Below are 14249 nucleotides of genomic sequence, written 5' to 3'. Positions count from 1 at the left end.
GAGTACTCAAATCTCATTTCCTCTTTCATAAAGCCTCAACCAGATCCTGAAAAGTTTGTCTAAACAGACCACAACTCCAAGGAGACATTTAGCAGAGCTTTCCTATGCCATGTCATCTAAAATCCGATATCCTAACCTCAACATTAGCATAAAGTCATAACAGATTATGTGAACAATGTTGTATAAATCATGCTAAGAGCTTATTTCCCCACCTGATCCCATATTCAGGAAAGTCTGACTGCATTTCCAGAGCAAGACATATAAGACAGGACTGCCATTGGGATATGTGAGATGCACAAGACACTCGGTACCAAAATGGCATAAAAGAAAACCCTACTATCCTCCTTACCCAAAGCCCTTGACATCTATCAGGATGTATGGTAGTACTATGCTGTGCTCTCTGGGATTTACAATGGACTAAAGAGAAATCTGTCTCGGTATGCTTAGTCTGGATGTGAATCCATTACATAAAGGGTTTACAGATGGCAGTTGCACTTTTTTGATCAATAGGAGTCAGAATCCTTATGCTTATGGGCTACAAAAGTGGTTCCTTAAGGATAGCCTCCATGGTTGCTGAGTACCCAAGCTTTCTTATAATTTTTTCAAGGATACTGATTCAGGCTCTTTGGGAGGAGGCAAAAACAACAGGCAGTCCACAAAGGACTTCATAAACCTAAGAGTTTTCCCAAACAGAGGGGTCTTTAGAAGGGCAGCTGTAGGAACTGGAGGTCTCATTATCTTTGTGTACCTCTGAAACAAGGACCTCTTTACTCTTCAAAATATCCTTCCCAGGATGATGACATTTAGGGAGACATGACCATACCACCCCTAGCTTCATGAAGGAGAATCTTGGGTTTATCCAATGTATGTAAAAACATGGAAATGAGTACCAGATGACCCCAATACCCAACAGAAGCACATTCCAGCTGTGGCACCTGGTCATGAGAGACCACTGTGGGACCTAGTGTTGGTATCTGACTGTGGGACCTAGTGTTGGTATCTGACTGTGCTCTCTCACACCTATGAAAAAAAAACAGATCCCTAATAGTGTGTGCACATCCAAAAGCAGGGTCTCTGTATAAGTCCCAACAAGAGACTATCCTCAACTTTAATTTGCAAATTTTGATCAACCTGAACAAGCAGAGTATAGATTCCCCAAACACCAAGTCTGGTTTCTGACCCTTCACTGGGGAGTCAAAATAATCATTTCAAATCACCTTGCCATGTCCAGTCAAGCCTAAATGCCCAAATCAAAAAAAGAGAGGAATAGAATGCACCCCCAAGACAGCTGCAAGAACTGCCATTCTCTACTCACTCAGTCAAAAATGAGTACAAGGACAATGTCTTACTACTCAAAAGTGGGGCCTACAACTTATGAGGAACAACAGGCCACTTAAGAGTGGATTCTGAACTAAAAAAGGAAGCTTTAACTGATGTCTGCCTTCTGGATGTCATACGTTTGAGAACAATCCTGGACTGTGCAAAGGGCCTTCTATCTGTCTCTAACTCTTGCAGTGCTAAATGACAATATCTCCAACATAGAGTCAGAGTATTGAAGTGAGTTTTACATGGCAGTGTTCAAAGTAGGGACGAACTGTGTGGTGACTAGTTATCCTCCACAGTCATCTTCCTCATATTGACAAAAAACTAAAGCTTTTCTCTAAATCACCTGTGAGTAGGCAGACTGAATCACTGGTACCTGAACCAATGTTTTATGTCTTACACATCTCCTAAGCATTACAGACAGCACTGGAAAGGGTCTTGACTAGTAATATGATGACTGTGGAGCTGTTAGATAGTTTCAGTGCTTACAGCATCAAATGTGGGCACTTTAATGTTAGGAATGATATCTGAGCACTATGACTGCCAGAAAAGAACTAGTGAGTGCATGGGTGGAGGCATCCTTCCAGTCCATGATATGTAATTCCCCCCATATACAAACCATCACTAAGGGCAGAAGAGGTAAAGTCTAAACTTGTCCTTAAGAGGTCATTTATACATTCCATGGGCCTCCAACTATAAGAGGTTTAAGGTATTACATAATGAAGACTCAAGTTTAGATGGGTCTTTCTTGGAGTTTTTCCTGAATGTGTTTTGCTTGGTGACCTTTTTACCCTTTGATTTAGAACTTTGCTGAGCTGGGGATGTCAAAAATGTAAGCCTATATCTATTCACTGTATAAGTCTGTCAAACGTACAGCCAAGATTTTTATCTTCTCAGAGGCTGTGCAAACTTTGGAGATATCACTTAGTAGTAGTAGGGTATAGGGTCATTTTAAGCCTAGCCAATGACCAAATGTCAGAATCAAACCCTGTATTTTGTGTCTATGAGGCAAAGGCCTTAACCGTTGTACCAAAGCCACCCTCCAAAAGAAAATGCCATCCATCCACAACCCCATCTTCCCATTTTTGCACATGGGGTTGGGATGTCACTTAAACAGTGACAATCTAGAACAAAGGTTTACACCACTGGGTGGCTAGCACTGCCAAAGTAGTTCTAACACTACACACACCTATGACCAATTTTGAATATCCAATCCACCAAATGCATGTCTTTGGAATGTTGGAGGAAACCAAAGTGAACACAGGGAGGACGTGCAGACTCCACATAGAAGGCACTTTAGCTGAGAATCGAACCAGGAAACCTCTTGCTGTGAGGCAAGAACACTATCTGCTGCACCACTGCACCACTTTTGTTTCCTGCAAAACAAGTATGTCAAACCCCAGCACTGGCAGAGTCAAACAGGGAGGGAGAAGAGTCATGCAGCATGGCTCACTCTCCTCTTCTAGGGGTTGTAGGTACTTTGTGAACTCACTCAGTTGTGTGATTTCTTTAATGGGGACCACAGAAACCACCACCTCACCATGAGGACAGGGCAAAAGGGCTGCTTACTAATAATGTGCCTTGCAGAAGTCAGGGATGACCAGTATGGTCAGCCCACTGCACATTCATTACCTTGTGAAACTCAGAGTGGGCTGGAGATGTAGGTTGTAAGAATATCCATGATGGCTTCTGATGTGTACCTTAAATGATGCTCCTTCTCAGTCACCCTCATTCCAGTGATGGAAAATGAATGGGAAGGGTGCTGATGACTGGAAGACAAAAAGAGTGAAATACTGACAAAACATTACTGATTACCACCAAAAGCATAAAAAAGAATGAAGACCACCCTTCCTCGTCCAAAAGCCGATAATTAAATTTTTAAGTATCTTTCACTTTTGCTGTGCTGTTCATTGTACAAGTGGCTAAGAGAAGTTCTGATAAATCTGCCTACACCAAATTTTGATAAATATATTCTGTTTGACGTGCGGAAGCAGCCCCCATGCATTTCCACACAGGCCTGATTTACTCAAGCATAAGAAATAGGACCACCGATGGCTGAAGTTATGACAGGGCCACATATTCATGAGACGGCTTTAGAGCACTTTGCATAGTCAGTAAAATTTTTCATTTCTAACTTTCCTTTGGAGAACACTTCAGCTGACCCTCACTTGAGAATCTGGTTAAACAGTAAGTATGTAAATAAATAAATACATAAATAAATAAATCAAACTACCATATGATCCAGGTTGCCAGTTGAAACCTTTAATTGCCCTACTGTGGATCAAGCCAATCTTCAATTCAGGAAAAGACAGTCTGCCAGTGAAGGTTTCACTAAAAATCCATTCATCTATTCACAACTACTTTTTCCCCTTTTTATACATGGGGTCAGAAGATGATGAACACAGAATATATTATTTATGGAACCCCTTATATTCACTTACTCTGCCACTGTCAAACAAATGAATGGAAAGCTCTTTAGTTATGGAAAACCAAATTACCACAGACTTGTCACCTGCCGTCAGGATAAGATGCAGGACAGTACATAATATCTTCCTTGAAAGGTATTATAAAGCCTGGGAAGCAGAACAGGCTGTGGGCCTACATTACATTGACAACTGTTTCAACAGAGGTGTTGTCTACTGTCTTGAAAGTAAAAATATGCAGTAGCGTAGCTAGGGTGAGGCAAGGGAGGCAACACAAAGTCTTGCATTGGCACAATCAGCTAATCCTGATCGCCAAGCCAATACCTTTTAAAAGCTGGTATTGCGTTTGTGGTCAAACCTGAGCACTGTAGCACTCCATGTGTTGTCTAAACTGTAGCAATTGCTACAGCTTAAAAAAAAATGTTTATATATATATATATATATATATATATGTTTATATATATATATATATATATATATATATATATATATATATATATATATATACACATACATACACACACACACACAAACATTCACACATACATCTGTGACTTTTTTTTTAAACTAAGACCTAAGCACTGTAGTGCTTCATGCAGGCAGAATATAAACAGTAGCAATTTTTTGCTACAGTTTATAACAAGAATTTTTTTAATAAAATGGAGGATGGGGCTTGGTGTCATGAGACAGAAATGGGACATGAATGGCTAGGCAGGGTGGCTGTGCATCTGACTACCTGACAGGTGCGCCACTAGAATCATTAATGGAAGAGGTGTGGAGGAGATCTGCAATAAACCAATTGATACAATATAACGTTTGGCTTAATACAATAAAGTGCTTTTTTTTGCTCTTCACTTGAAGAGCTGAAGGTGGTTCATGGTACCCACACAGGATGCCGGTTGAGCCAGCTATGGTGCTGGAAGGACAGACAATTCCCTCTACCTCTGCAATAGGGTGACTACTTACAAACATCTCAGGAAGTATTCCATAAAAGAGAAGTGACAGCACTTCCACTGCCTATTGGATGGAAATAGGGTGAGTGGTGTTTCTTAGCATTCTTAGGTTTCTTTGTACCTTCAATGAAATACCAAAAGGGGTTCAGATAACAACAAATGGTGGTCTTGAGACTTCCAAGATGGCTGCACACTGATCAACAGCTTACCTTCCGCTCTCCCTGTGTGAAAATGAACAGCCAGTGTTATCGGCCAATAAAGAACTCTTTGTAAACTATGTAAAAAAAAAAAAAAATGAAACTGTTGGAGTGATGGTCAAGGGAGTACTAAAAGGACAAACTGATTACAACTGCCATGTGGAAGTCTCAGGATTAAGGTTAATAGTTTTAAGCATGGAGATAACATAGGCTCCTTGCAGATTTTTGTAATTCCCAGAGCAAAACAGATACCCCTTAATGGATGGCAAAAAGTGCAATGAAGGCCCTGCAGAGTCAGTGAACAGGGATAATTCTAAGAGGAGCTGCAAGGACCCTGACTATATGGTACAGTTTATTCACATTTGAAGATTCTTAGCAAATTACCACAGACTTGCAACAAATTTTACAATCTAGGTGCTATTTTCCCAACTACAGTTGCAGAACGTCACAACTGTTGCAAGTCTATGTCAATTTAGACTATGCAATCTTTTCAAATAGTGAGCATTTATCTAGGACATAATGCACAGGACATATACACATTCGCTCACCAAGAAGGCAAATCCTCACCTTTGGCAAGTCTCCAAATCAAATTTCAGGAAAAAAAATCATCTTCCTTATGAAAATGCAACACAATGCAACTCATGTTAACACATGTATGCATTTATTTAATGTTTATCATCTGGGAAAAAAGGCTATTCTAACAGAGTGTGTTTCGGCCACTACCCCCTGCCAAATCACGAAAAAAAAAAAGGCAGCACAAAATCTCTCATCAGTCCTATACTTCCCTTTTTTAGCAACCTTTCTCCATTTGTCTTAACTTGGAAAACTCTGAGTGACTGTCGAGAGACGTTTAAGCTTTTCTCATTTTTTGTAAGTGGATTTGCTTTCAGTAGTCTAGACTTACACTTCTGGTATAGACCACAAAATTTACAAATATGATCTGCCCTAATCTTTAAGGGCTATTTGCCCCCCTCAAACACAATTTTTATTATTTTAGGGGAAGTAAAAAATAAATAAATTTCCTTCCTCTTCTGTTCAGTAAGAAGTTTTATTCAGTTTCTTTTAAAAAGTCGAATAAAATGACTAATGGTAGAGCTGTATAAGCTCTAGCAGATAAAAAAAAAACTCAAGTGTGAATAAGGGACATGTAGTCAACAGAAAAAAACTGAAGAGAACACATGCACAAACTTAACTCTTTCATGTAAGCCTCATGCCACGCCACTTTAAGTGCATTAACAGGTGAGATCAATACTGTCCCTCATATGAGGGAAAAATACAACTGAGTAAATCACCACAGGTAAACCAGAAGTTGAGTAAACCTAAATGTAAAGATTTACATTTACAGCGACCTCCCCCCCCCCAAAAAAAAAAAATCTGATTTGAAGCAAACATCCAAAAGCAGCCTGCAGGACAGCTCTGACAATACCAATTCTATGTCAGGAAGTCAGAGTCTTCCAGTGTGTGGTAAAGCTGTGGAACATAAACCAAGAAGTGGTGGTGCAGATACTATGCAGTGATGGACTCTCAAAGCAAGCTGCCTACTCACTATGTACCTCAGATAAAATAAGGACCAACTTTTCCAGACAGCTCGTTGACAAATACTTCATAGTAATGGATGATGGACAAGGCAAAACAAGCAGAAAATGCATATATTCCCCATCTATTCCCCCATTCTAACACAGAGAGACAAAAAGCAGCTTAGTTTTTTGATAGGAGTAATCTTCCTTGTAATGCAGCACCTGAAGACCTTGCAGGTTTCAGTCCTACTGAGCAACGCTTTGTCAGGGTGGGCATGCACTAGAAAATGCACTAACAAGACCAGAGATGCACAGCCAAGCTCAGAAGAAAGTCTAGATAGACAGATTCTTCTCCTTGCCTGAAACTTAAGACTCATCATAATTCAGTACCTGCAACCTTGAAAATTATTATATTAATTCCTAATAAAAACAGTTAAAAATAGGCATTTGTATTAACAGTTTGGTACAGAGGGCTAATGGTATGAACTACTAATGATCCTTATCCTGCATTCCTGGGTTTTATTCCCTCAGTTCCTATTTGAAGATTATGTGACAGTGTGCATTTTACTTGAACAGAAGATTCTACTAGGTCACCCCTGAAGAGAGGCACTTGTATCTTAACAGGCTTAACTGGTTAACAAAGAACACCTTCTAATGAATAAGCATCTCAAGAGAAGGTAAACCTAAAAATTCCAAAACAAAGATCTGGAAGTGTGCTTTGGGTGATGGTCAACATCCAGAAAGGTATACATCACTTCATGTTGAGCTACTGTCCTTTTATTGGTTTTGATATACTTTGTTTTTGTTTTCCAGCTAGAACTAAGTGCAACGAAAAAGGATTGGTTAACAAAAGAGGAGGAGGAGTATACAAAAAGGCCCAAATAGTGGACTGACACAGCAATACAAATCAATAATGTCTTCCTGAATTCAACAAAAATATATAAGCCCCACTAGGCATTAACCAACCAGATAGACATATCAAGGCAGAGTATCAGCTCTGCAGAGAACAGCAGGGGGTTTTGGCTTTAGCAATCACCAGATAACTTAGACTTAATTACGGATTTAAAAGTTAAAGAAGCAGAATGGGAAAGGATGGGAGTGAGTGGCTGATACAGTCTCATCCATTCCACCTCCACCTGGGGGAAATGCCCCAGACTATGGCAAATAGAACTAGGGCCTTGGGGAAGGATGAACCATTCCCAAGGAGGACACACATACTCTCTTTGGAATCACAAATGTGTAGAGGCACATACTTGCATACAGTTTAGGTTAGTGACATGGCACCACTTTTTTTGTCAGACAGAAAGAGGTCGATCGAAGCATACATGAGAAAATAACCTCTAACTCCAAAACTCCACTGGATGATGTCCAAGATCCCTGATCCTCTCACTTTCCATTCTCGGTGTCCCAAGATGCCAGGGATTACAAGGAACAAATGAGCCAATAAAGGATGGGGGATTGATGAGTGGGGGCAAGAGATTATTAAAAAAAATCATTAAGGCTGCCTTATGTGCAAGAAAGAATAAGTAGCTATAAGGTTCAGAAGTAATGAGTTGCTAGCCTAAAATCTGTGACCATGTCATCTACTTACCAAGAAGTACTGGCTTCTGATTTAACAACTTTGTGAATTATTTCTACCTGGAAATGATCATTACTGAGTTACAAAGATTTAGCATGATGGGGATACTAGCATATTTCCAGGATATTAGCAGATTTCCAATTATGTATTATTTATTTATATATTTCTGTGTTTAAGAAAGCAATGAGATATGGTTCCAGGCTAAATGTTACCTTGTTAGATCATAAATCATTTACTTCATGTACAAGTGCAGTAATAAAAAATAGTAAGTTTGAATAGGTCCAAAACTTCAGCAATCAACATGGGTGTTCAAGTAAACTCTTGTCATGGTGGTAAAAGTGCTCAGTAGCTAACATTTCTTTTTCACAGTACAAAGATCTGAGGCACAATCCTAACCTCAGTTCACCACTCCAAAGTTTGATCGTTTTCACTGTATGCACCAGGTGTTCTTATTGTATTCCACTTTTCAAACATCTTACAAAACTCTAATAGCTAAACAGCTTTCTAAATTGCTCAGACAAATGGAGTTTATGTATGCCCTTGTGACCAGGTCATACCTGAAATGGGTCTGTAAAAGACCAGTTCACTTATCTACTTGGTCAATAAATAAAATGTAATATTATATGAAGAACAGCTAAGAGGTGAAAAAATACTGTGTATCCAATGTCAACTAAAAGATCTAAAAAAACAGGGGCTCAAGTAGTGTTACAAAATGGCAGACTTTTTATTCAAAACTCTGTCAAATTAATAAGCACTTTGTCTTCCCATTTCCCAGTAAGGACTGAGGGGATTTGCCTCTTTTTAGTTAACTGATTTTAACATAGTATTGAAATAATTTTTAGTACATGCAGAATAATGTTCAGGAAGAGGAGTGAGGTTTAAGGGAAGGCAGGAATTGAGCAACTTATGTAATGTTAGACTGAATGACAGTTATAAAGAAAGAATACCTATATGTAATATATAATGTATTTATTTATACAGCAAAGAAAATTTTAATATGGTTTGTTTTCTTTTCTGTTTAACGTATGTGTGCCTATATCTTAAGTGATAACTTAATAAAGATGTTAAAAAATACTGAAAATGTTTTTTAGGACACAGGTCAATACCAGCATCAAAAATAAATTGAAATAGGATTGGCCTTTCTGGTGATGTTCAAATGAAATAGGCTAAGGAAGAGCAAGTAAGGTTAAGTTTATTGTATTAACACAACTCCAATTCACTGGAAGTAGTTTCTTTGTTCTCCTCTGAACTTTCCCCTCCACTATCAGGAAAAACCCTCTGGCAATGAGTCTTCAACATAAGTTGCTGGGGCCATCAGTCATTACCGCCCCATGATTACCAATCTGATGTCAGAAAGTAATCATGGACACCTCCCTCCATCGTTTCTCAATTCTTTCCTCCAGATAAAACCAAGGTCTGAAGTAATAATAATAATGAAGCACAAAAAAGCACCACACATCCTGTAATCCTTATAGCAGATGGTGAGGAGTAGGTGGAAATGATGGGTGAAACCTCCTCATTTACCTTAGGCAACAAGCATGATGCTAAACAGATGGAAGCACAAGTACTTTTCCAACTTATCCCTCCCAAGTTTGCAGACTGGTGGAAAAGATCTAGCTTGAACTATAAAATACAGCTTTGCTATTTTAAGCACATACAGACATACGCATATATTTCAAGCAAACAAGCAAAATTAGATGTTTTAATTAAGCGCTGTTGTCTCGGCATACCAACACAAGGCACTGTCTGGAAGATGGTACACAATAACACTAGTGGTATTTGCTACCGGTTGTGTAAATTTAGGATATAAAAGTTATCACATCGGTCTACTTCAAGACATATTATCCATACTACAAATAATTCTTATTGAGAATGTCTAGCAACACAAAAATTATACAATTTAAAGTTTTGTGAAATTAGTTACCAACTCAGGCAACAGATCCAGTTACAGAAAATTTGTTATTAACATTATGTAGCTCTTCACAGTGACTTACATGACATTATGAATGGAGTAAAACTACTTCCTACCTCAGGCTACACTGATCAGGATCTCTTCTGTCGGACTTTCCGATCCCTAGGCCTGTATCCAAGACGCTGAAAGAGTGCCTCTGTCTTCGTTCATCAGGTGCAGGTACAGACATAGAATCAAATGAGGAATTACTTACGATGCTAGAGCGTGATGAAATTTCACTATGCCCAGAATCTGAAAAGTTATCCATAGTACCACTTGGAGGTAGCATATAACCTTTGGGACAAAAGCAAAACATAAATCAGGTAACAGATTTACCATTAATAATCTCAAGAAAAATAAAATGTATCATTTGGACCAAAACAAAATTACCTTGAATGTTATAAAGTTATGAATCAGCATGACAAATTATGAACAAGACCACCACCCTAATAAAAGTTCTATACAAGAAATGTGCATCTTATAAATCACTAATCTCATCTGAGGGATTTGAATAAATTTAATTTTTTTCTTTTGCTTCCCTACAAGACCTTGCCCAATGGCTCCTCTACCTATGTCCAACTGGACCATTCATTCCACAGCTGTGGCAGCCAGGAATTTCCAGGCTAGGAGAGAGCCCTATGGATCATTCATTCCTTCCTTTCAGTCTGTATCAGTCCATCTGTTCTCCACAGTGGTGACAGTTGTGCAGAAGGAAGTAGGCCCGACTGATGGTCCTGCAGAACAGCCTAACCTCTCCTCAAGAGATGCACACCCTTCCCCTTCAGCATATCGCCAGGCTCCTCTCTCTCTCTCTCTGTGCTGCCTTCTGAGGAGAGCATGCCTCCACGTGCAGATGGAATATTCTCAAGTGTAACACCTAGGCCTCCCTCTAGATGTCACCAAAATGGCTGGTCAGAGACACCACCTCTTCTGGGTGAGCCGGCAGCTGCAGCAAATCACTCCTATCCTCTCCGTGACAGCTCCTACAAGTGACTGAGACACTAATCAAACAGATCCCCTACACCACAGTCAGGGTTTTATTCCTCTGCACCAAAGACTTGGCTGCAATGAATTTTACATTTTTGATAAGAACAGTTTTAAATCACAGAATATGTGGTTTTAGCTTCTCATATTCTGATTCCTTTACACAAAGGAAATTCAGCTCTTGAATGCAGCTTTTTTGTCTTACAGTTTCTGCATTTGGAGAATGCAGACAAATATACAGCACCTTATCTCTGTCATGGATCTTGAATGCTTACACATTTAGAGCACAGACAAATTAAGGTTATGATGACACAGCTGGCATATGGAAATCTAAATCAAGGTCTTCCAAATTCTTAGTCCTGTGCTTTAATCCAAAAACTGAGTTACCTTCTTGAACATTTTTACAAACAGGTTGTTGAGTACAATTGCTCTAATCTTACCGGATTTAATTAACCTACAAATATGACTCATAAACCTACCTTACATATTATGCTAACTGTAATAAAAGGGGAGAAGCACTGATTTTATCTTAAATACTGTAAATACAGGATTTTTCAAATGCTTTTCTAGTCAGTAAATCCCACCTGTCCCACCAGTCTGGGGTGCACAGTCATTTTTGTTACAGTTCTTACTTCCAAGAGTTGATGAAGTATTGGTTATGTTCAAATAACTGGAATCAGAGTTCAGCTGACTGCCCCCTGACAAACAGGATGAGAAAACAGTTTAGCTATCCCATGCTCCTTCAATGCATACATTCATATTAAAAATGTTTGTCTCTATAAATTACCAGTAAATTCTTGTGGTCTCTGCTTTGCAAACTCTAATGGCAGCCAAAAAGCCCTAAGTTCCACCTGTGACAAGAAAAGGTGCAGTGCATGCTTCATATGATTCAATGTGCTACCCAATTCCTGCTATTCCACTCCACCACCTGGTGCAATTTAGTTCACACATGATAAACCAATCTGTCGCTCCTGACATGGTCCATAGTCAGCCATTTTACTCTGTGACACTTTGAAAACTGTAAACTAGCTCTATACAAATTACATATATGAAAATAGAACATACCTTGTGAATTCATTGTTTTCTCTTTTGTTCTGCCTATCTGGCAACACAACACTGCAATGGAATGGCTTACCTGTAATGATGCTGGGAATACTACTAAAAATACATTTCTTATATGACAAGATTATTTCTTCTCATGGAAGGCATTGAAAAATACATAAAAAAATTACAAGATTCTTCACAAAAACATGCAATACAGCTCTAGGTAAATACTACAAATGGGACGACATACAGTACTACCTAAACTTTATTTTACATAGCTCTGATGCACTGATCTCACTTGCCCTTCCTACACAGCATATTCAACAGAAAGAAGAAAGCGTTTATCAGTGAAGACATTCTGGATACGCCTTCCCTTACTGCAGTTAAAGTCGAAAGGAACCCGCAATTACTGATTGTTTAGCTGCTGCAGCAATGCAGAATCTGATGTCTATTGTCCATTATCCTGTAAAAACTGCAATGCTGGGGAATGTACTTAGTGAATCTTTATCCAGTAGGAGCTGCATTACTGTTGGACACATGGCTACTGGTATTTTACCCACAATAGCTGTGGTGGTGGAGAAACTGTGAATGTTCCTTTATACTGATGTTTACCCCTAACTGTGCCCTCCCTCCATCATGTGATGGCTGATGTAAGCACATCTCCATGCCCTCCTTCCTGGTGTTTGCACGCTCTCACACACAAATGCCCCCTGAAAGCTATTCATAGGTAGGTACTAGGCTATCAGCCCAAGGGCCTAATTAAGCCTAGCCAACAAGGTCCCCTAGCTTACGCCACCCAAGAAAGTTATTTTCCTGTGCCTCTGTCGAGCAGAGCCACAGAAGTGATCCCTGGGGTGGGGTGTATTTCTTATTTCCCGTCCACTTATCAAGATTTTTCTTGAAGAGTGCTAATGAGGAACTTTGCTTGACATAGATGGGTAGCTTGTTCCAGGGTATGGGAAGTCTCTGGGACACAAATCTATCCCTCCAGCATGTGCTGTTTATTGTGGTGACAAGGTTTAAGTTCCCTAGAGCGTGTAGCTCGGAGGGATTGGGATTTCTTTACGTGTAGCATGTCCAACAGCTCTGGGTTTGACATAGCTTTATATGTTAGGCAGAGATCACCTCGGAGTAGGCGATATGCTAGGGAGCAAAGCTGGAGTTTTTTTGAGACCGTCAGTGTAGGGCATCTGTTTGAGGCCAGTAATCCTCTTTGTGAGGTACTTCTGTTGCCTTTCTAGCTGCTGCAGATGTCTTGTGAGGTACATTCCAAAAGGGGCACTGTACTTTATAATGGGTCTAATGAGTGTCGAGTAGAGGGGAACAATAACCTCTTTTTTTCCTAGATGAGAACCCTTTTGTGATGAGGTGTGCCATGTAGAAAGATTTCCTGACTACTGTGGCAATGTGATTATCAAAGGAGAGAATACTGTCCACTTGGATGCCCAGGTCTCTTATCATACATTCGGCGTTAAGTAGACTGCCATCTATGTGGTAGTTCATGGGTACAGAGGTTTTACCAAAGGGGATGACATTGCACTTTTTAGCATTGAGCTTGAGGCCATTGCTCTGACACCAGGCATCTGTCTCAGTGAGGCCCTTCTGTAGGATGTCCACCTCATTTGGGGACTCAGCTATGGCTCCTAGTAGTTTGCAGTCATCTGCAAACTTCATTAGCCAAAGGCTTTCTGTGTTAGCCTGTACTTCAGAAAACTAGATACCAAACAGGAGAGGTCCCAGGACTGAACCCTGGGGTACTCCACTTGTCACTGGTTTGAAGTCAGATTTGGAGTCTGCAACTTTTACAGTGTAGGTTCTGTCAGTGAGCCAATTGGCAACCCATCTTGTGACGTAGGGATTTATACCTAGTTGTTATGAACTTGGGAAGCAAAGCATATGCCTCCCTGGTAAAAAGCATTTGTGCATGCATCCATTTAGGCACTTGCAGCTGGAAACCACTACACCCTCCCCCAGAATGAGAGAGGAGATGAAATAGTTGCTCTCTCCCATGCTTTTTTTTCCAACTCTGTTTTATTTTTTGTTGTTACATTAAACAAACTGTAAAATATAATACACAGTAACAGATGATAATACATTGAAAGTAAACCATTTATAAAGTTAGATGAATCAACTGTTCAGTCTAGTAATAGACAAGTGTCTTTAAAGTTTGTTTTCTCAATATGAAGAGCGACATAGACGGACAGCAGAACGAGACAGACATGAGAAATATGACAATATTAACATTGTTAATGTACAATGTAGCTTTTTGCACATAGAA

The 14249-nt window shown here is 39.6% G+C and overlaps 1 protein-coding gene across 12 annotated transcripts in view; it reads right to left on the bottom strand.

Moving 5' to 3' along the window:
• Positions 1-14249, bottom strand: part of RAPGEF2 (Rap guanine nucleotide exchange factor 2) — a 2418607-nt gene that overhangs the window by 159559 nt on the left and 2244799 nt on the right. For 8 of the 12 annotated variants that reach the window (XM_044062064.1, XM_044062058.1, XM_044062059.1 and 5 more), the window contains one exon: positions 10021-10237. In XM_044062064.1, coding sequence (XP_043917999.1) covers positions 10021-10237 — 217 coding nt within the window. Of the gene's footprint in view, positions 1-10020; positions 10238-11511; positions 11626-14249 lie in introns of all 12 variants that reach the window. The other 4 variants (XM_044062055.1, XM_044062056.1, XM_044062057.1 and 1 more) reach the window with 1 other exon arrangement.

The sequence above is a fragment of the Protopterus annectens genome, chromosome 2.part1, assembly GCF_019279795.1.
Source record: "Protopterus annectens isolate FY-2018-M chromosome 2.part1, PAN1.0, whole genome shotgun sequence".
Classification (NCBI taxonomy): Eukaryota; Metazoa; Chordata; order Ceratodontiformes; family Protopteridae; genus Protopterus; species Protopterus annectens.
Note: the sequence above shows the minus strand (reverse complement) of the source record. Positions and strands in the feature narration are given on the sequence as shown.